At 47.9% G+C, this 24037-nt stretch overlaps 1 protein-coding gene across 1 annotated transcript in view; it reads right to left on the bottom strand.

Moving 5' to 3' along the window:
* The window catches only part of LOC135908997 (monocarboxylate transporter 14-like), a 38733-nt gene that overhangs the window by 14097 nt on the left and 599 nt on the right, over positions 1 to 24037 (bottom strand). The window contains exon 2 of the mRNA XM_065440862.2: positions 9617 to 9962. Within this exon, the coding sequence (XP_065296934.2) occupies positions 9617 to 9962 (346 nt within the window). The remainder of the gene's footprint in view (positions 1 to 9616; positions 9963 to 24037) is intronic.

The raw sequence follows: 24037 nt of genomic DNA, 5'->3' as shown, positions 1-24037 counted from the left end.
TGCCTTGAATCCTTTCGTGCCGTTAGTTTGACAAGCTGTTTATGCAAAGTAATGGAGAAAATGCTTGACGCGCGACTTCAATGGTGGTGTAATGAAACGAAGGTGCTGTCCAACTACTTAGTAGGTTTTAGAAAACATAGATGCACAATGGATGCAATATTAGATATAGTAACCTGTGTGGAGCACGAGCGTGCACGTGGAAAGATGACTATAGCAGTATTCCTAGACATCAAGAGGGCATTTGACACCGTTAGTCACGTTCATGTTCTGCTAAGCATGTCGGAACTTAGTCTGTCTGGCAGGTCCTTGCGATGGATTTCTGAATTTTTATCAGGTCGCAAAATATTTGTTCACACGGGTGAAGGAAAGAGTGCAGAACATATTGTCAAACAGGGAGTACCACAGGGAAGCGTACTCAGCCCCTTCCTTTTTAACTGCGTCATGGCTGATTTAATGCGAAGACTGTCATCACAGTTAAAGTTTTCACTGTATGCAGATGATGTGTGTATTTGGACATCTGGATTGGATTGGAAAAACTTTAATAAAAAGTCCTGCAGGACGCACGTCAGCGCGCAGTGGGCGTCTCCCACGCAGGGACCGACAGGGAATACCTGGCGGCCGCTGCGCGAGCCTGCTGGACGGCCCATTGCTGGTCTTGTAGGAGCGGGCTTCTTAGGGTCTTCTCCCACCTGTCGGAGGTAGAGTCGGGCGGAGCGTTTCTGCACTCCCAGAGCACGTGTGCGAGTGTCGCCGTGACCCCGCACGAGGGGCACGCATCGTCTGGGTAGACGTCCGGGTAGATTATGTGTAAGGTGGCCGGGTTTGGATAGGTATCCGTCTGTAATAAGCGTAGCGTGAGCGCCTGCGGCCTGTTTAGTTTGGGGTGCGGGGGCGGAAAGAGGCGTCGTCCCAAGTAAAAGTGTTTGGTTATTTCATTGTAAGTTATTGGGGCATCCCTGTTCGCCTCCAACTCATCGAGACGTAGTTGCCCGGGGGTGACGGCGCGGTCGGTAAGCGCGCGCGCAGCGTCGTGGGCTGTCTCGTTGAGGTTGGGCGGGGCGCCCGGAATCCGACCCAGGTGGGCGGGAAACCAGATGACGGTGTGGTGTTTGAGGGTGCTTGGATCAGCGCCGCGGAGGATGCGTAACGCCTTGACGGAGATGACTCCTCTCTCGAACGCTTTGATGGCTGGTCTCGAGTCGCTAAATATTGTGGTTCGCTTATCGTCGAGCATTGCCAGGGCTATGGCCACTTGCTCCGCCACCTCGGGATCACGTGTGCGTACCGTGGCGGCGTTTAAAGTTCGTTGCGAGGACGAGACCGCTACCGCGGCGAAGGCTCGGTTGCATCGGTAGGCGGCGGCGTCCACGAAAGCGACGTCATCCGCTTTCTTGTTTACTCGTTTGAGGAACGCGGTGGCCCGGGCTTGGCGCCTGCCTCGATTGTGTTCCGGGTGGACGTTTCGCGGAATGGGCGCGATCGTGATCAGGTCGCGGAGCTCGCGGGGAACCGGCGTAAGCTCCGGTGGATCCTGGGTGTTCAGTGGGAAGTACCCGAGCTCGCGCAAGATGTGACGGCCGGTCTTCGTCATCGTCAGTCGTATCATCTGCGCTCTCTCCTGAGCCTCAGCGATCTCTTCGAGGGTATTGTGCACCCCGAGCTCGAGGAGTCGATACGTCGGCGTCGTGATCGGGAGCCCAAGGGCCCGCTTCACTACCTTTCGGATTAGTGTATTGAGCTTGTCACGCTCCGATTGTTTCCACTTATGCATTGCTGCGACGTAGGTGAAGTGACATAGGACGAACGCATGTACGAGACGCAGCAGATTGTCTTCTTTGAGGCCGTAGTGACGGTTGGCCACCCTGCGTACAAGTCGTATTGCGTTCTCCGTCTTTGTCGTCAGCTTGTGGACCGTTTGGATGTTGGATCCACCTGCCTCGATAATCATTCCCAGTACTCGGATGGAGTCAACCCTGGGGATTGGGCGACCGTCTCTGGTGCGGACAGTGATGTTGCGCTCGGTGGGTGGTTTCCATCCGTTAGGCCTTTTGCCTCGTCGTTTTGGGCTGTACAACAACAACTCCGATTTGGCGGAGGAGCACTTGAGGCCCATGTGGTCGAGGTAGGATTCGGCAGTTTCGACTGCCTCCTGCAGAGCGGATTCGATAAAGCCATCCGACCCCGCGGAGCACCAAATGGTGATGTCGTCCGCGTATACCGTATGGTTGAGGCCTTGTATCTTCGACAGGCGTTCGGAGAGCCCAATCATCACCAGGTTGAACAGCGTCGGCGAGAGGACGGAGCCCTGGGGGGTGCCACGCTGTCCGAGCTCGACTTCTTCCGACGTGAGGTCTCCGACACGGAGCACGGCCTTGCGACGGGTTAGGAAGGAGCGGACGAACTCGTAGAACCGGCGCCCGAGCCCTAAGGCCGTGATCGCCTTTAGTATTGCCGAGTGCTGGATGTTATCGAAAGCCTTCTCCAGGTCAAGGCCAAGTATGGCGCGGGTGCCCCAAGTAGCCCCGGCGTCTATGATTTGGTGTTTCAGGAGAAGCATCGTATCCTGAGTCGAGAGCCCGGGTCGGAAGCCGATCATGTGGTGGGTGTAACAGTCCTGGTCTTCGAGATACCGGCCGACTCTGTTGAGTACGACATGCTCGGCCACCTTACCCACGCACGACGTTAGCGAGATGGGGCGCAGGTTATCGACGCCAGGCGCCTTGCCCGGTTTCGGAATGAGGATCGTCTGGGCTAGTTTCCAGGCATCAGGTAACTCGCCCCGCCCCCACACGTCATTGATGGCGTCCGTGAGGTACACGACCGAGGGGTCGTCTAAGTTCCGCAGGAGCTTGTTGGTTATGCCATCGGGGCCTGGGGCGGAACGGCCGTTTAGTTCATGGAGAGCCCGGCGTATCTCTTCGACGGAAAAATCGGCGTCTAGGAGACTGTTGTCGGTACCGGTGTAATCGGGATATAGGGTCGGCGGGCCTTTGGGTATCGGCAGGTACTTATGCACAAGCGTCTTGACGATGTCATCCGGCGAAGCGGTGCCTTTGGCCTGGTGAAGGACTTTGGTGAGCGAGTGGCGCTGGTTTGTGCGGGTGTTGGTGTCGTCGAGCAGGTGTTTGAGGAGGTTCCACGTCTTCCCGTTGCGGACCTGTCCGTCGACGGAGTTACACACCTCGTCCCATTGCTGTTTGGATAGGGTGCTGCAGTGTTCCATTATGGTCTGGTTCAGTTGTGCAATGCGTTTGCGGAGCCTGCGGTTGAGACGCTGGCTCTTCCATCGTGTCATTAGAGACTGTTTGGCTTCGAGCAAGTGGGCGAGGCGGCTGTCCATCTTCTCGGTTGGCATATCCGTGCTGAATGTTTTCGTGGCCTTAACGACGTCGGCCTTGAGCTGAGCCGTCCACGTCGCGAGGTTCGGGGCAGTGTCTGGAGGGAGTCGTGAGGCGCGAGTCTTGCGAAAGAAGTCCCAGTCGACCCACGTGTACGACTTGGGCTTCCTGACGATGCTGGGTAAGTGCACGGCCAGTATGAGATGGTCGCTGCCAAGATCCTCCGCAAGATTGGACCAGCGGGCATCGGCTGTGTTCTTCACGAAGCAGAGATCTGGAGTGGTGTCTCTGTGCGTGGATGTGCCGATACGGGTAGGGAACGCCTTGTCTGTCACTAGGGTGAGATCGAGCTCGTTCGTATGCTGCCACAGCGCGGTGCCCTTGGGGGTGTCATATACGTAACCCCAGGTGCGATGCGCAGCGTTGAAGTCGCCAGCAATGACGAGCGGGTTTGAGCCAGCAAGACGTATGGCTCTCTGGAAGAGGCGTCGGAAACGGTGACTCGTTTGTCTGGGGCTGCTGTACACGTTGAGTATGTACACACTTTGTCGGGACGCGTCGCTTGGGAGAATCTCCGTCATGACGTTGTCCACCTCGGACGTGCCGAGGTCATGCGCGAGGCAGGTGAACTTTTTAGAGACCAACGTTGCAGTACCACGTCCTCCCGCGAGGCCTGGTAACCACTGGTAACCGGTAAACGTGGTGGTGTGTGTTAAAGTTTCTTGCAGAAGGATTACGTGGGGCTTGGCATCGTGGCTACGTAGGTATTGCTGCAGGGAGGCTTTCCGTGCAGTGAAACTCCTGCAGTTCCACTGCCAGATGCGGAACGCTTCATCTCGCCTGGCCATCTTGATGCTTGTGGGGATCGGCCCGGGCGCTTGACGGTTGGAAGGGGGCCGCGTGTGTGGGTGGATTGAGCGTGGGGTGTTGTGTCGAGACCGGCTTAGTAGCGTCAATGGCGGGGGCTACGACGTTTTCGAGATAGTGTTCGACTATCCCCAACCGATTACCGTGGGCCGTGAGGGTTGACTGTACGCGGGCCATATTCTCTCCGAGAAAGCGGAGGCTCTCTTTAATTGCCGACAGCGTACTTTTAATCTCTTCTAACTCGGGTTTCAGTTCTGGTATGGCGCGAGCTACGGCGCGTTTCTTGGGCGCGCTCTCGCCGTCCGCGCTATCAGCGCTAACAGGGTGTGGCGGTGGTGACGGGGCTACTGCCTTCGCAGCGTTTTCGGCGGCGGGCATAATGGCTGCGCGCGCGCTCCTGTCGTTCTGTAGTTCGGCAATCGCGGCCGTAAGTTTGAGGATTGTCTCTTTCATAGCGGCGTTTTCGCGTTTGAGTAACGCTATCTCGGATATGTTGGTGTCTGTAACGTGCTCTGGGAGTGAGCCCGACCCTACCTGTGATGTGATGTCGTTCCTTCTTCCCCGGACGACATCTGTCCAGGTGAGGGAACCTCGTTTCTTGTTGCTTGTTGGTGGTGCCGGTGAGCTTGGCAATCGTTGACAAGAGGGCTCGGAGCGGGATCCAGAACGGGACCCGGGCCCGGACTTGGAGCGAGAAATGGAGCGGTGCCGAGATGCGCCGCGCGGCGCACCGCGGGAGCGCGCCCGTGGTCGGCTCCGGGATGTCGATGCCCGCCTGGAGCGGCTCCGAGACCGGCCCCTGGATCTGGACTGGGATCGGTCGTTGTCAGCGGCCCGGGCACTGCCAGGGAGTTGCGGGTAGGCGTCTTCGGTGGTAGCGATGGCGGACTTGGGCATTGTAGTGCAGTCGTCACCGGTCCTCGTCGAGCGTGCTCTCTCCCATCGCCGTCGACGGACCACGTATGGCATGTGGTAGCGTTCCTTGCAGGCTTTGTCGGCGGTGAGATGGGGGCCACCGCATAGCTTACATTTGGGTGCACAGTGGTGCTCCCGAGTGGGGTTTGGGGCACCACAGCCTCGGCAAATAACGTCCCCAGGGTTTGGGCACACGTCCGCACGGTGGCCGAGCCGACCACAGGCGTAACATATGTCGACCTGCCTGCGGTACAGCGTGCAGTGCATGAGGACCGAGCCATAGCGCACGAAATTGGGCACTCGATGGCCATCGAATGCCACGATTGCTGCGGTGGTAGTGCCTATGCGCTTGGCGGCCAATGCCAGTGGATTTCTGTCATTGACGATTTTCGAGTCAATGTCCGTCGGCCCATCTTCCACGGGGACCCCGCAGATGACTCCCTTACAAGTGGACTGTGGTGCCGCTTCGTAGGCGCTGATCTCGTGGGTGACGCCTTGGATGCAAATTTGCTTTACCCGCCCGTAGCGGTTAGCATTTTCTCTGAGCGGAGTGCTTGCCACTAAGATATTCTGTTTGTTGTTGGGGCAAAGCGTGTCCGAGTGTTGTTGTGCCGGGCTGAGGCCAGCAGAGGCGGCAATGGCGTTGGCAACCACCGCAGGGCCAACCTTAGCTATGTTAAGTCCCCCACGAGGCCTTATAATAATACGGATGGCATTGCAAGACGGCATAAATATCATCAACCAATTTTTGAGAGAAAGAGGAATGGTACTATCACATGCAAAGACTGCTGTATTGCCCTTCACTCGGAGGCAGTTAAAACATTTCACTCTTAATCTGGAAGGACACCCTCTAATGATTGTCACACAGCATCGATTTCTTGGCATAATACTTAGGCGGCTATCTTGGGCACCCCACTTAAAAAAACTCGAAAACGAGGCCAATGCCATAGTGACTGTACTTCGCAGACTTGCAAGGCACATCATGGGGCGGATCAGTATCGTCCATGCTGTCTGTTTACAATGCATTAATACGACAAAAAATTGCATATTCCGCGCCCATCTTACACGGACTTTCCCACACGTCAGAAGAGAGACTTCAAAGACATTTAGCTAGAGGACTACGCCTATGCCTAGGAGTTCCACGAGCGACTTCGAGTTATCTTGTAATAGCTGAGGCTCGCCAATCACCATTTCCAGTTATGCGAACAACAGAAACATGCCGACATTATTTCCGTCTTCAAACCCAGCATAAAAACCACCCATTGGCTCTAGACATAATGAAACGAGATAGAAGTTATGTTCATATAGAAATTCAAAAAAAGCTTCACATATTGCCAGGAAATGAATTTTGGAACTCAGACATCGAATATCCTCCATGGCTGCTGACAGTTCCAAAAATCGAATTGTCAGTAGAAGGGATATTCAGCAAAAGAGACATGTTCATTCAAGCTGCTCAACGACTAGCGCTATACCAGATATATATGCAGTATTCAGGATACACACACGGCTATACAGACGGCTCCAGTACAGCAACCTCTTCAACTTCATCATTCATCATACCGCACTTCAACACACAAGAATCATTTAAGTTATCTCGTGCGACTTCGTCCACAACGGCTGAACTGCTCGCAATTCTATGTGCAGTAAAATTTATATTGGCAGTAACAGAAGCGCAAAAATGGGTAATTTTCAGCGATTCACAGGCGGCTCTAACATCACTCTGCAGCACAAAGGGGAAAACATTCAGCGAAAGTATAATATATGAAACACTTAAATACCTCACAAAGGCAAGCGAAGCGAAACATGCAATAGCATTCCAGTGGATACCAGGGCATTGCAACATTCCTGGCAACACAGCAGCCGATGAAGCAGCACGACAAGCGCACCTGAAAGATGATACGGCTCCGCTCCCAATATCAAAAAATGAATTACGCTGCATTATAAGGACAACGTCTTTCAACATGACTAGAAACACTTGGTTTGACCAGAATTTTAAGAGCTCTGACTTATATCATATTAATCCATTAATTGAATTCGAATTTTCATTGTCATTAGATAGAACTATGGAAACGCTTATTCATCGATTAAGGCTAGGCACTGCCTACACAAAGCATTTCTTACACAGAATTGGCCGAGCGGAAACCCCCGAATGTGATTGCAGATTTGTAGATGAATATATATATCACCTCCTTCTAGATTGCCCACATCACGACACACCAAGATGCCGACTTAAATCAGTGCTAAGTAAATTAGACCACAGACCTTTCAGTTTAAGGAAACCTTTGGGCCCTTGGCCAACAACGGCCCTGCAGAAGAGCGCTTTAAAAGCACTAAATACTTTTTTTGAAGACAGCGGCATCGCTGGACGTTATTAGTGCTTTCATTGTTCTGTTCATTTCAATGTGACTCTATATATCCATCTGTTTGGTAATTATGTTATGTTGACTGCTTTGTTGTGACTGTATGTGTTTGTACTGTATCGTTTGTACTTTTGAGACTTTCGACTACATAAGTGTGGAGACATTTGCCATGTATATTGTATGTACCCGCTGACCCGCTGACTAGAAAATGTGTTATTAGGCGACAGTATCGTTTCTACTTTTGAGACTTTCGACTACATAGGTGTGGAGACATTTGCCATAGTCTTCCTGTGGAAATGATGCCTTATAAGTCCTGGTGCTTGTGTGAAACGATTATTTGATATGTAACCGTGAACCCTGAATGATGTATAACAGAACCACCCAAAAGATAAGGAGTAGCCGGCGCCTTAAATTGCGCGCCAACATCTCCATATCATATCAATAAAAAAAAAGCTGAGTATTCGCTGAAACACTCGGTTTATACGTACCGAGATCACATACGTCAAACACAACACGGTGGAACGTTCACATCGCTTCTGAAGTGGGCAGATGCTTGGTGGAGCTATTTCTTAAACCTTCACTTGACATTTGCACGTTTTTTGCCATTCGTTGTTTTAATGGTATTGAAGGCACAATAAAGGGACAGACAACCGCTTAAAACATGAATCGAGATAACCCCGCTGATAGAAAGAATACTTATCGTATTGGCTAAAACGAACCCTTATATATACTTTTAATTATTGACTAATATCGAAAAAATTTACCTTTGGCACTGCACTCGGCAAAGACATGAAGATACACAAATGATCTATCACGTTACATCCTACTAGTGTGCGGTGTTCCTGGTCTTTTTATTGGTACTGAAATGCAGTAGACTCTTTTCTATTATGAGTTTTTTTCTAACCTACAATATGCAGATAAGCCTTCGTTTGTAGTGAGTAGAAAAGTGGCGCTACTTTCGCATTCGTTTTCCATGAGTTGACTTTGCTCGTCTATCGACAGATTAACGACACTGGGGGCCAGCCAGACGTGACGTAGGCGTGTACTTAGGGATACAGTTATTGAGACCAAAACGCTTATGTGACGCGGACAAGAAAAGACGACCTCCCCCCCCCCTCCTCCCCCCCAAGCGCCGGTTCTTGTCGTTCTTCCTTATCCGCGGCGATTAAGCGCTGTGGCTTCAATAGCTGTATCAAACCAACTAGCTTAAAAATCTGTGGTACTTGGGGATAAGCGCGGTATGAATATAAAAAGGATCCGTACAGCAACGCAAACATATTTTACCAGCTTCTTATTCTCAAAAGTGGTTGAAAAGGTCAAAATATAGTCGTTTAACTGCAGTTGCACTCACTGCTGCAATAGCATAACGATGCACGACTCTCACAATTAGCGAAACGGGCTATCGGCATCGCTCTCACTTCTCGGCGTTGCGCTGGAGGGACTCTTTCTTTTTTAGAGGTTGCTGAGGTCGCAAAACTCTGTTTTCAAAATATTCACGTGTTTTTGGAAGTAACCGTTGAAGGTGTAAAGACTACCGAGGGTAACTCTTTCGTAGCGCCATAAAAAAAGTAGGTCCTTAAAAAATCGATTACCAGTTTCTTCAAAGACGGACAATAGATATTGTGACAAGACACTCTTTGAATACTCTGTCTATTGCGAATTTCGTGGTCATAGGTTGGTTACTGCAAAAAATAAGAATAGAATGCAGGTCGAGCTTCGGCATTCTTTTAATTTTGCTCAGGTACTTTGGCGCCGGTGCGTCAGTGTGACGTCATGAATGCCCAAGTAGACTCTCGTATTTAGGTCATTTCAGCGCTGTATAGATTTTTAAACTTGCTAACTTTAGTCTTTGACTCCTTTAGAGCAAAATAAATGCCCACCTTTAGCGATAAAAATGTTAACAAATTTCCTGCAGACGCCCTACGAATGTATGAAGTCTCGGTGAGCTAATGAGGGCAGAATAAGCTTGCGTCGCCACGTGTTTTTGTGTTTGCATTATTTCTGGCTTACCATACAGATTTTCTCGCAATAAGTGTTTTTTATTTATTGTGGAAGCACAATTTGGAAGTGCAGATCAACATATTAATTTAGTGTCCCTTGCATTGCTAACTAATTGCGATCTTGTGTTGCACTCACCGCTCAAGTTGAAGAAGCCGCCGTAGACCGACAAGGGGAGCGAGGCCTCTCCTCGGGGTACTCTGAACGTGGACATGATGGCGTTGAAGAAGAGGCCCAGACAACGGCAATAGCCCGAGGAGAGCATGTTGATAATGAAGCAGACCACGGCCATCGCCCAGCTGAGCCCGCCGTCAGGCACGGCCATCTTCCTCTTGCTCTTCTTGTCAACCTCCGCTCCATTTTTGGCAAATGCCTCGTCTTTCAGCGTGTCGCCGCCGTCGCCAGCGGGAACGCCGCCAACTTTCTCGGCTGCTGTGTGACCGTTTACGGTGACTGGTCTGGCAACACTGTCGCCTTCCGGGTCCTGTTGTAAAAAGTTAGCATGAAATTCAGAACTCGCTCTTTGTCCGTTTGCTATTAGCTAAAGGATTAGGAACGTTGCGGACCAATTAGGCGTTACTGAATATTTTCTTAACAGAAAATTTAATTTTCCAGCGCCTGCCCTGTGAGCTCGGAGCACGAAAGCCTACTCAGTGCGCCATCCAACTAGTAGTGTCACTTGGCAAAAAGTCTCGGTGATCATGGACTCCTTTGCGTCTGGCCTGAAGGATCAATGCTCGTTCCAAAAGTGTCGACACAAATAACGCCCCGTCTTTCCTTGATACCTCCACGATAAGATTATTTTGCCATCCTCCCGCTAGGCCTCCTGGGCACTTGTATTGAGCAGCCGCTGCAATACTAATGCACACGTACAACTCTCTGTAGAAAACTCCCTCCCCCTCCCCCCCCCCGTCAGTGAAAGTACACCGTAATACGCCTCTTCCCCCCCCCGTAAATGCGCAGCATTGAATGTGCCTTACCAGAAAGTTGAAATCTCGCTCATGCACATGTAACAACTAACAAAAACAGACCAGGGCTTGCGGGCTCGTCAAGCTGCCTGCGAGCAGCTTTTTTCCCAACGCCCTTCCATCTAACATGTATGATGGCGCATAAACGTTATTGTTATTAAAACCTGCCGGATGAGAATAAATCGGTCTCTTAGAAGAAACACGCACTCTCCTGTACACTTTGTATTTATAGATATCTACAAGAACCTGATGATTCCCCAGAAAACACTCCCTCCCCCCCCTAACCCGCATAGAGCTCGTCAGGGACTTTACCATAATACTCGTCGCAAGTCATTCCGTGTATGTCAGTACGGGCGTGAGAGAAACAACCGTCATTTTTCTTGCTTGCGACAGCGTTGTTTCAAATGGTCCAGCTAGTTTCAAGCTGGTTTCAAGCTAGTTTCAAGCTGGTCCAGCTTTTCGCGTCTGGACAACTGAAGTTTCGCTACGAAATAAACCAATGGCGCTTTCCCCTATTTCCCATGCACAACCGTAGTGCAGAAATTCATTAAATATTCGCGTTCCTGGAATTGAACTCATGCAAGTGGTGTCAAAGAATTGTTATTATTATTTTTTTTTCTTTTGCAGCATGGCTATATCGCAGCTGCTCTTCTATCCTTCAGCTGCCGAGCGACATCCTCGATTTCGTGCAGCAGGAAGAGCACTCCCACACATTCGTCACGATGACCTTTCGACTTGCTTTCGCATAAGCTCTGTCTCTTTCATCACGGCGATGACGTGCGTAGCTAAAGCGACTCATGGAAGAAAACATTTTTCTTGGTGCAACGTACTCGCGCGATGAACTGCGCGAGCATATATTTATTTTGTTTAGAAACGCCATATTAGGGAACAGAAAACGTTGGCAAGTGATCTCAGTCAATATTTTCACTACGCACGTTCTTGAGTCTGGAACGATACGTGCGCATGATGATGTGAAGAAGCGTAAGAAGCACGTCAGCATAATATATTCCTTATGATGCCTCATAACCTTCAAGAACGGGATTGCTGAAATATGTTTCTGAAATAGTAAATTCCTAAAGGGTCATTCCAGGACAAAGGTCCCATATCTCGCGCTTGACCCTCTGCGATTCTGGTCTGAAAAAATTGTGGTCCATCCTTTTAGTGCACGGTTTCCCCTCACAAACTACTTTTGCAATAAAAGCTCTTTTTCCTGTCCTTTCTGAGTGATTTGAATGTTGGCGTGGTTTGCGAACTCTACGTCGCGAAACAACACCCAGAAGAATACAATACTACACGGAGAGCCTTTAAAATCTGCTTCTTACTGTAAAGGAATTGCATTCTTTAATTCTTTCCTAGCGGCAGCTAGTTTTTTTTTTTTGCATTGTGCTTCGCGGTAAAGCAATGCGGTGACTCTGCGCCAATTTTTTTACTATGTTTACAAAATTCTACAAATTTGAGGGCCACATTAAAACTGCATCATATCTTTGGATGACTGGCAATAAGCCTGCCAAAAAAGTATTGAAGTCGATAGGCGAGTAGTGTCGAAGTGCAAGAATGTGCAATATGCCTCATGTTCAGCTACATGTAGGTTTGTAATGCGGTCCAAGCAAAAATGCATTCTTAATAACTTCGGAAGGGTATACCAAAGAGATTTTCTTCTGAATGTTTGATAAAAGTACTTTTTTGGGCGAGAAAAGAATTTTCTTGTTGAGCATCCGTCACGTCCTGGGCGCCAGCTCGCACGTATGCTTCACTGCTCCTTAAGTGCTAATTGGCTGGGGCGTCTCGCTGCCTTCGACGCACAGCCCTGTGCAGCCAATCAGAACTTCAACAGCAGATGAAATGACGTGTCCACTAGGTGAACTCTTACAGAATACCTTCCCTGTGATCTGTGTTTTCACGCTGCTGCCAACTCGGAAACAGTGCGACTTGCTGGCACGAGGTTTCGGAAGTACTGGGAGCTGATATGTCATTGTCGCGTCACTAGATTCATACATGCACGACAGACCCAGTGCAAGTTAGGTTGTGCGCCCGGTTTTGCATCTTTCATGTCGTTGCAGTTTTTGCTGCCGCCGTTGACGCATCGACTTCGTCACCAGAAACATTACTGCGGCTGAGTCAGCGATGATGGTACGAAAGGGTGAAAAGTGCGTGAACCTTCGAGAGAAATCGCAGCCTCAGATATTCGTGAGAGTTCAACTTTTTCTCTTCAACACTTCTTTCTAGCACCCTTAGCACAGACGTACTTTGATATTCTTTTTTTTAACATGTAAAAAGTTAATGAGGTGTAAGTGTTTGTTCCTTGTAGGGTCTTTAAGACTTGCCCTGGCTGCCAACAGGCACGCGGTTGGCAAGTGCTCTTGTAATGAGATGTTTCAAGTTCCACTTTGGAGCTAGACGAAAGCCGTTTTCATGACAGCATAATTTACAAAATATTTCTTCTTGTTCTGTGATGACGCACTGTCGGGAAAATGGCTAACTTTCCTGACATCAGGAAATTCATGTTTTAGGAGTTTCAAGACTTCAGCTTGAAGAGATAGCCACTGCAGCTGTGCCACGCTCGAGACAGTCCAAAATAACAAGTGGTTTTTCATGGAGGGTCCCAGTTCCTTTGGAGCAATCGTATGCGAAGAAACGATGTAATGTCGCTTGTCAATTTAATCAGCGGTATGATTAGAGAGAATCTCACGCGAGGCAGCTTTAATAACCTGCGAAGGCCAGTCGAGCAATCAACTCTTAATCCTTTATGTGCATTTTGAGCTCTATTAAATATTTCGCTTTCTGCTTGCTCTCGAAGTGGGGCAATTTGAGCTGTTGTAGCATGTCCAAGGACGTCTCACAAAATTTGGCTGGACTTGTGATTAGTGTTTCGAGTCTACTGCTGAGATCACTGATCCAATGCTGAACGTGGAAGTAGTCAACCTTATCTGCAGGAGGAACGGGTTCGAGCACCATTTCGACGCCATGTGGGATATGTACCCTATCACGAACATGGTGTACTGATGGTAGCATACGGTAGAGAGGTTCCTCGGTATGGTTACACCGCAGTTACAGGACACGGCGATCTATTTCGCTGATATCTTGCACGTTAAATATGTGTCGTTGCTTTCATTGTGTAGACTTCTGGCAATCCGTAGGTTGGAGCGCCAACGCAGGTAGTTGACTTCCTGAAATGCAAGAAATGGGACATAAATGTGCGGAGAAACAACCTGTTGCCGTGTGCTAAAAGAAATACGTAATGCGCCACCAAAGTTACGCTAGGCCCGCAAATATTGCTGGCACAAGTGGTTTGGCAGGTAGAGTTTTCACGAGAAAGTGTAGTGAACAGATTCGCAAATCGGAAAATTTACTAATTACATTATTTTTCAATCTCGCCATTAGGTATATATTTCTCTTAGAAATTTGAGGACAAGGGCAATGAAAGACCAATTAATTTTGTCTTTTAGTTCTAAGTTGTGGAAGAAACATGCACATCCCGTGAAGACGAAGACAAGACCTTATTGATTCGTTCGTAAACTAGCAAATAAAAATCGTTTAAAATTTTTGACGCTTACCTTTAGAGGTACAAGCTTCTGGTGGAGAAGTACTGACGGGTCCATTACGACCTGTTTCTTTCATCGTGTCGGCCACGCTAGGAGAAGCACTACCATCGTCGCCTAGCCTCCGTTCCAACCTAGAACTTTTTTTAAGCGCATAATGCCTGCGATGCCGTCAGCTCACTGATTCTCAGGCGGCATCGTTCTTCCAGATCTTCATCACTTCCGCTTTCAGTTGTACAGACCAGCCTGTTGTCAGTACGTGAGCACGGGCATTCTGCGTAAAATATGACAAGACAGACTCAGCATTCGCAATGTTCACTCTACGCGCTGCCAAGAGATGCGGCCGAAAAACGGCCCGCGGATCCCTCGCACTCGTTCGGTGGTGCGGTCCCCGGAACAAAGATCGCCTCTGATGAAGAGCCGACCGTGATACCCCTGTCAAGCGGGCAAGTTAAGTGCACTTATGGAGAGTGCACTCGGTTTTAGGTGCACTTTACCAAATCTAAACGTCGCAAGCTGAGTGTACTCGCAGAAGAGTGTGCTTCGGTCGGAGTGCGTTCACGGAACGCACTTTGCTGTTCGAGTACGTATCCTCGCCGCCAGCGGTTTCAACGGTACGAAATGTAATGCACAGAAATAGGACACAGAAGTTAATTCTAGCTGTTCAACAGCTTTTAACAAAATAATCAGAGCATAACTCGCTGATATTGTTCTACCAGGATCAAGTGCCGCCTGGTCGCACGCCATCAAGCTTGTTCTGGATTGGCTAGGCATTCGTCTTGGCCGGCCTGGACTTGCAACACTCTTATGATAAAAATACTTACGTTTTTTTTTTCTTGAGTAAATGTAGATTAAGATTGTTTGTTTTATTTATAATACAACTAAAGCAATCGCTTTTCAGTAGTTTTTTTTTTATTTTAATCTACATCTTCAAAAGAACATGGTTTTAGTCTGTCGCCATTTCTTTAGTGCGAGTGCCGTCTGTTTTCCTGTTTAGCACCGCGTAGCTTAAAGTGTCACTGAAGGTCCCGAAGTGCACTCTCAGTAAGTGCACTTAACTTGCGCGCTTGACAGCGGTATAAGAAACCGAAGAAGCAGTCACGTCCGAGGCACGAATGGAGTGTGTCGCGCTCAAGCGAGCCGCCCAGAAGAAATATCCCAGTGCTTCATACACTTTTGTTACACAACGATGTAATTCTAAAGGGATCGTCTCTGTGCCACTTCTTTTGTAGTAACCAGCAGATTTTTAAGGCACTCCGTGTAGTATTGTACTGTTGCGTGTGTTTTTTCGCAACCTAGGTTTCGCCGGCCACGTAATATTCAAGTCGTTGTAAGAAAAAGAAAACGTACATTTTCTTGCGAAAAATATTTTATGCGGGCACAATGTGCACCAAAATGATAGAACACAATTTTTTAGGACAGAATCGGACAGAGTTGAGGGCAAGGTTAGCTTCGGCAGCATAATAGAGTATTGGCCACATCTGATGTGAGATAATGGTTCATAAATGAATTATAAATACATTAGATTAGAAAATACGGCGATAGGAGGATAAATGCATGTGAAAATAAGATGACATTTGTGGCATCGCTTTCATATTGCGGACATGGATGTCTGAACATCATAGTTAAAAAAATAAAAATATGTCCTTTACTGTCTCCGCTAATAAGGAACATTTTTCCTTTTTGAGTGAATCCAGGAACACTTTTTAAAGAATGATCTACCACACGAGGACTGATTTTGCGTTCCTCTTCAGGAATTTTTAGCTGCGGAACTCCTATCTAAATACATGACCACGAGAACGAAGAAATTGTTTTTTTTTCGGCAACCACTGCGCCGAATCTAATTATGTTTGTAAAACGTGAATGCAAAAGTTCAAATCTAGGGTCTGTACCTAACGTATGTGTTATGTAGGCCGTCACTTCGTTTTTTGCAAAGATTGTTGAAAATTGCAAACTTTGAAAAAGTCAGGTATCAAGCTTAAAGTATAAAAAAGGAAGTGGAACAACAGTACATTTTCACGCCGAGTTTTACGGCGCACATCAACAAGCTCATGTCATTCTGAAAATAAATTTCACGCGAATACGCCTTGCAAACTCACGTGCAACAATTCATAAATTTCAAGATGTATTGTTATGTAATCAATTAAGAAGGTAATTATGTAATTATTGTTGATTATATAAAGATACCTTTCCATTTCTCTTGCAAGTAATTTTGCCTCTCTGAATAATTCAACCTATGGACTAGAACGATGTTGTCTACTACAGGTGGTTTTTGAAAAATTGGAGGACGCTTAAGCTTCGCCTTCAAGAGTGGAACGCGACAGCGTTCCTATTGACCCGCCAAGGGGTGTAAGACAATGCGCTACGGCGCAGGGATCACTTACGAGGCGCCCCGCATCGGACTTTGCGGCCACCACACGGAGAGCGTCGAGCAACGCAGCGTTCGGCGCGGCAACGAAACGTGCGCCTGAGCAAATGGTACGAACCAAAGAACTCGGTGTCTCGGAGGGGGAAACGATCTACGCCAGCCAAACGTCGTGATCGGCACGGGCAGAGAGATAGATAGATAGCAATCTAAAGAAAGGAACGGCGCTTGATTCTGCAACCTGCGTGGGAGCACGGCGAAGCGTCGTCAGGGGAGAGGGAGTCGGGGCAACGACGCGCCTGGCACCGGTCCGCGCACAGCGCGCCACCTGTCGGGGCAGCGCCGTACATTGAGAGTAGGGGGTCTTCTGTGTTTGCCGCAAGATGACTCTGCGTGTGCGGTAAGCGCAGAAGAAATGTAGCGGAAACGTACTTCGCTACTCGGGTAAATGCGACTTCTGTAAGTTACATGCTCATAATTACCGATATACACCGCAGTATAACTTTCTACGGCACGTTTTTAAGGCAACACCGGGTTCACTAGAAGCGCGTTTGTACCGCTTTCAAGCATCGAACTCGTGGCTGAGTGGTAGCGTCTCCGTCTCACATTCCGGAGACCCTGGTTCGATTCCCACCTAGCCCATCTTGGAAGTTGCTTTTTATTTATGAAGTGCCTGCCGTGATTTATCGCTCACGGTCAACGCCGCGGACGCCGACGACACCGGCTTTTCTGCGACACGAGCTCCTTCACGCTATCGCGTTAAAATAACACAGAACTTAGAAGTTATCACGCGTGTATAGCGAATGGGATACCGCGGCGGTACACGTCGATGCTTCTTTGTGTTACAACAGATAAATACCGAGATGTTCAGAGAGGCCGCTAAACCGAGTTTCGCCCTGTGACATAAAAATTCAAGATCAAGACAAATTCTTTTAGGGTTTTCCGAGCGTCTACGGGATCAGGGCCCATCGCCGATTGCGCGTTCAGGAGTCCAGAAAGATTTTTTTTGAAAAGCATTTTGACATGCCTGTGCTTTTGTAAGCATTATCATGCAGTATGCAGAATATGACAGTAACTACGCACTTCTGACACCTGCAATAGCTTTCCATGCCTACACACTATGCAAAAGCATGGCCTTCGACATTATTAGTAGTCACTCAGAAGCAGCCGTTATAAACTGTGCGATCTGCGCTCAATGTCTGCATCCTTTAGCGCTTTAATGCAATTGTAAGTTTGTGTGCGTCAGCAATGACAATCTCTAGGCCTTTTGCTGAGCTAAACTGTGATAGGCGAAAGCCTATCTATGACTGCCTCTGTTGCTGTTGTCTGAACTGTTCTGCGAAAGGACGCCGCCGTGGCCGTCAGGATAAGATGCAATCACAGCCATATGGCTGCAAGGTTTGTCGCCGATGTGTGCGCACACCCACGCGCATGCCCGCGCTCTCCCACGCGCCCACTCGCACAGCGCCACTGGCATATGGCACCTCCGCTCCTTACTCCCCTCGCCGGAGTTCACCGCTTTCCTGCGTCCACCACGGATTGCGCCTGGACACTCATGAGCCACTAAAGGCTTACGCCTTAATATTTGAATCGTTGAAAAGCGGGTGCTGCCCAAGCGAAGAAAAGAGTTTACTGGAGGGCCCTGTAAGCCGAAGTGTCTTCTTCAAAAAATAATTTTGTGGTAACGCATGAACCCACATCGCACCAAGTCACTGACCGTACCGACAGGTCCAGGTTGGTGGCTAAGCTTTCAACGCGGAGCAGCCGTTACGGTCAATGACTGGGATATCACCATCGACATCTCAAAGACCAGCCCCAGGAAGCTTGCCGATATGATGCGTCAACTGCGCTGCCAAGGCTATCCGAAATTACACCAAAGTCTGCAACACTATCCCGTGGCCGCGATGTGGGCAAATAGGGCCAAAACTGATTTCCGCCCTAGGCGGGAAGGAAGCCTAGGTGGACCATGACGATGTTTTCGCGTTGTCCCGATGCCGGAAGTCTGCGGAAGACCCGAAAAGCTTCGGCGGTGAATCTCCGATGCCGTATGCTGTAAAATTTCCTTGTGCCATGCCGAGTGTGTAATACTAACGATATTGAGGAAGCGGTTTCGTCTGAGCGCAATGGTGAAGGCAAGGAAAAGAGAAAGAAAATAAGAGGAATCCTTACCAAATACGCCTTTCGAACGCATCGTTGCCTGGAATATTTCAAGTATCGAAGATTTTTTAGCTAGATTTGGACGCTTTCTTCACATGGTTGAACGCACTTGTTGAGCAATTCACGGACGATTTGGCACTTCAGGTCACATCCGCCAAACGTCGTAGGCCACGGACACTCAGACCACGAACAAAAACTCTGACTAGCAGATAGCGCAAGTTCTTCCACTAAGGAAAAAGAAATCTCCTCCAAGATGAATGAATAAGAATCAGTCTGCTTCTTTTGCAATATATGCTTACATTTGATGTGCCTTTGGAAAGGCGTTTGCTGGTGGTTGTTCCACAGCAGCACGGGCTTTTAGATAGAATAAATAGGTTTTCACCCTAATACGTGAAGCAAAGGTGTTTCGGGTTGGTTGTACCCTTGAAGCACTTTTATAACACTCTCTTTATCACAAATAAGGTTTCCAATAAGGAAACGCCCTTGCTACCCCTTACTTCGAATTTACTCCCTCATTTGACGGGTCTAAATGATTAAATCTACAATTGTGTGATCACGTTTGACCGTTGACAGGTTCCATTTTTACATTGGGTGTATATAAAACACGTTACATCATATCAAAAAAGTTCGGCCCTTGCAATATGTGCATATGCTGGCACAAATGCACTCACTGCATTACTTCAAGATACGGGGGTTATATATCGTTTTGGTGGCCCAGAGGTTGAGCACCAGCCTAGTATACTGGAGGCGCTCGGATCGAATACCGGTGCTTTCGGGAAGCCACCGTTTTTCTTTTTTTAATGGTTAAAGGTGTCTCCTCGCCTGCCGCTCAGATACTTGTGGAAATTTCTCACTTCCAAAAGGGGCCCTACAAAGAATGCGAGGTCTCCGGGCACCCTTTGTCCAACAACGAACGACTTTATAGTAGCGCACCCACCGTGGCGTTGGGTGACAGAAAAGAGCCACCACGGGATGCCTACCGTTAAAATAGGTACCAGCGGCGCTCCCTACCAGGTAGTCGGTCATTACTCGACCTCAACGCTTGGGGAGGACGCGCTCCTAATAGGCTATTATCGGCCTCCCTTTTGTTTCTTTTTTTTTCTACGCAAGCCCGCAATGTAAATGATGGTAGTGCAGCGCCAGAGGCCGCATCGCAGCAAATACCTGCTCGGCAGCTGAGCACTAGCGCTCCGCAGAGAAAGACGACGAGAAGCACAGGGGTACGTACTACACTGTGGGAACGATGAAACTATCTGCACATTTTTTGTCGAAAGCGTCACCCGCCAATGCCAACTGTTCGACGAGGAGAGCAATTAGGCCACGTTTCGTGAGTTCCCGCTCATACTGAACCCTATGGTATATGGCTCTGGCAAGGGAGCACATAAGGCATACCTAATATAAACCGCGTGACTCCAATGAACTCACCCGCCGTGGTTGCTCAGTGGCTATGGTGTTGGGCTGCTGAGCACGAGGTCGCGGAACCGAATCCTGACCACGGCGGCTGCATTTCGATGGAGACAAAATGCGAAAACTTTCGTGTACTTAGATTTAGGTGCACGTTAAAGAACCCCAGGTGGTCGAAATTTCCCGAGTTCTCCACTACGGCGTGCCTCATAATCAAACAGTGGTTTTGGAACGTAAAACAACATGTTTTTAATGAACTCAAAGGTGTTAGCAAGTGTAACATCCATTTGGAAAGGTGCTGTTCATCTTAATGCATGTACATTTAAGGGTGTTGTTTATATAGAACCTATATATTTGTCAAAGGGCGTTGTCACTATAACATCCTTTTTTTTGACGTGTGGCTAAATGCCCTCTGCTTGGGAAGTTCCTAAACACCCAAGAAAGGTGTCAACCATGGGACAAATTATTTACACCCTCATGGGTGTGAAATTTTTAGAGTGTACAGCACACATTTTCTGTGATCACAGCGTGACTGATTTCGAGTATTCAATATAACAGCCGATATTACTGACGCCCTAGCTTGATTGGCTTGGCAAAGAAAAATTGGTAATTCGCATTTGCACATTATGAGATTAAATAAACAGAAAACAAGCAGAAATTAACAAGCTAATTATAAAAAGTTTACCTTAACAGAAATTAAGAAAATAGCAAGCGTATCGTCATATTTTCTCTGCGCACAGGGACGCCGAGTCAGCATGTGTGGTGAACTTTGTTTTATAAATTCAAATTCGGACGTGGCTTTCACGATTGCTTACAGGTTTGTCCAAACACACTCGGCTATCGATGCCTGTATGCTGCAGTATACTATGGGAAAAACACGCCATTCCTGTCTTTCTGTGTGCTGCGCTCACGACTAAGCAGTATGCGTCGTGCTTTTCCAACGTCACCACAGCTGGTGCGTTGAAAAAGAGGCTGTTACTGAGCTCCTCTGAGCGTTCCGGTGAGACGGCCGTTGTTGCATAATGAAGCAAGTGCGCAGTTTTCAAATGCTCGCTAGTGCTTTTGACTTTGGGAGCTTCTCCAATTGCCTTCACTGGGGGCTCGAAGGAAACTTCAAGCAAGAGAATTATGCTTGCGGAATAGCATTAAAAGCGTTAATTCGGTATAGTCGAAACATGGCGAAAGAAATGGACGAGGCGAAATGCGGACGATCACGCCCGAGCCTGCAAATAATTTTTATTGAATACGGCGCGCGCAATCGCCGCTCGCTTTCTTGTGCTCAGCGCCCACGAAAGGCCAATCCTTTTTTTTTTTCTACAGCGGCTCAGATACTGCGATCGCTTTCAATTGTACCATGGTTGGGGCGAAGCATTTATTGTGCTAAAAACACGGCCTTTCGATTTATATAGCTGCCTTTTGAAGTGCCCTCAAGCAATTTCCTTGAACAATTATAGCAATGAATTATCCGCCGCGGTGGATCAGTGGTTTTAGCATTACGCTGCTGAGCAGGAGGCCAAGGGTTCGAATCCCGGCCGCAGCGGCTGCATTTTGATGGAGTCGAACTGCGAAACGCTCGTATCTTCAAGAACGCCAGATGGTCAACGTCAATCCGGAACCCTTCCCTTCGTTTAATCCATTGCGCAGTTTCTGGATGTATCGCCCAATAATATTTTTTGTTTTAACACTAATGCGGTAAATACGAATCAGCCCTAAACGATAGCAAACCAAAATTACGGTGCCTCTTGAAGTCTCAAGTGTGCCTTTAGGTGTGGGTAAGCAGTGACACCTAAAAAACAGAGTTGACAGGTTACATAACATCGCGCACGAAGAATGTCACTTCAAGTCAGAGCCGCGCACGTCCACGTGCTGATTTTCCGGATTGGTACCTCCTTATTGGAAGTAAAGAATTGTTGCTTTATAAACGTCCTTTTCTAAACACTTCATTTGACGTTGCTGGTTCTTAGCTTTTTTATTTTACTTGGTTTCATAGCAGCTTATCACGAAATACATGTAAAATGGAGTATTATTAGAGCATTAGGCTAACAAAAACAATGTCGTACATGCACGCAAGCATTAAGTTTGGTGGTAGCCCGACGTAATTACTTTCTCCCGCCCCTCTCCCGCCCTCGGTTTCAAGAGTCTCTAAAACAAGGCGGACTGTGTAGTAATGAAAGCAATCTTCTTCGAATCGCTCATTTACTCAACACGCCAAGTGCTACTAACATCGAGGCGCGTTTAGCGGGACGAAGAAATAACAGAAAAAAAAGTATTAACGTTAGCTTGATTGGACGCACGGGATTGCTGCACTACCGGCAACCCCACGAGCTTCCTTCGAAGATGAAAATAATAGCTTCGAAGGTGCGGCTGCCAATGCAGGCGAGGGGAAGTTGTGAGCCGCCGCAAACTAGCTGCGTTTAGCGACAGCCAGGTGTCTGTAGGTTGTTTCCGAGGTGATCGACTGCTAGGTCGTGCACTCTTTGAACAAAGCACCGAAGCGTTGTCTAGTTTGTTTATACATTACGACACTCGCTAGAGATTCGAATGTGTTCTCAATGTATCTATAACAGGCCTCGTTGCTCATTATCGGAACGTCGCAGCTTTCGCGTCCTTTACGACTGTGAGACAACGCACCTCGACGACTGTCTCTGGGTTTCCTTGCGCAGCATTTCCTGTCGGGGTTTCAGCATTTATTGCATTTTCTTTGTTTCTTGTTCTCCGTGCTCGTTGTTTTTCTTTTTCAGTGCACCGAAGATCCAAACTGAGGTTTTCTACAGGGGGTTCGGACGCAGTTATTGGTGGGTGATATTTGTAAGAGATGAGTGCTGTCGACGAGCACAGCTAAAGCGCACTGATTGTATGCTTTTCTTTCAAGCTACCGTTAATGAATCGATGGCACCAGTAGCTTGCTCTCGATGTTATTTCTGTCACATGTAAGTTTACTTCATGTTACCTGCATCCCGTACAGCTACCCCCTAGACAAACATTTACAATCTCACGAGGCTGCAAATAACGTACTCTTGTCAGACAGGTGAACCTTAGCTTACTCGTTGACGCAATAGACATCAAAAATACCCTTAAGGATTTCTGGTTAAGGTCTTCAAACATGTGTTGCACTTGCTTAATTACTGCTGAATAACAGGAAGCTAGGTTATCCCTATACACTATCAACAAATCGAAGCAACCACGTTCCCCTAATAGCCAGCACACTCCTATCCACATACACAGATAAATTACGTCTATTGAAAGAAAGTATAAATAAAATGAATAGTAGGTATCAACAAGGCCAAAAAAACTAATAATAAACTAACGAGAAGAAACTGTCTTTATGCACTCGTGTCAATAAAGGTTCACGCCTCCTGTGTGACAACAATAATGTACGTCCTACGTGGGCACATCAATATCACATTGTTCTCGTAGTTCATAAAGCAAAGACAAAATATAAGTAGCGTTCGCAAGGATGTAACAATAAAAACACATAATTAGGTTCCTGTTTACAAGAAAATAACTTTTGGCAATCAAGTGACATCTCTGGTTAGCAGGACATGCCAATGGACCAAACGATTTGGTTACATAAGAATCACCTTTATCCAAGTGGCTCTACTTATCGCTCAAGTTGACTCCTTAAGAATCATGTTACGGGCGTGTAATGAGAAAGTGCAAAACAAAACCCTCTCGGATGTCGCAGTAGACGATTTGGTTCTATTTTTCACGTGGGGCCAGAAGCGAGCTGTGTACACCACGTCCGGTCGTAAACGGCGCAAAAAATATCACATTTGCAATTTGACGATTACAAAAAAAAAGTTGGGTAAGTTTTACTGTAATGACTTAATGCGCGCACTTCTGTCGTGCTGCAGTTACTTGCAGCTTCAGAAGCAGGTAGCTAGCTCGAACAACGTGATAGCAATAAAGCTTGGCGCTGGCTGAGCAGCTAGTAGCTAGCGCTAAGAGACAAAAGAGGCAGTGCTCACAGGAGAATGTTAGCGCAGCTTACTACATAGACAGAATGAATGCGTCAATTCTCGTTTGCTATTGGTAATCCGCAATTGCATGTTACGAGAGCAGCGCTAAAACGACGATCTAGCAATGCTTATAACACCGAGCCATAAAGTGGAACACTGCGTTTGGG

The sequence above is a fragment of the Dermacentor albipictus genome, chromosome 2, assembly GCF_038994185.2.
Source record: "Dermacentor albipictus isolate Rhodes 1998 colony chromosome 2, USDA_Dalb.pri_finalv2, whole genome shotgun sequence".
Taxonomy (NCBI): domain Eukaryota; kingdom Metazoa; phylum Arthropoda; class Arachnida; order Ixodida; family Ixodidae; genus Dermacentor; species Dermacentor albipictus.
The sequence above is the reverse complement of the archived record's forward strand: the minus strand, read 5'-3'. Positions and strand labels throughout refer to the sequence as shown.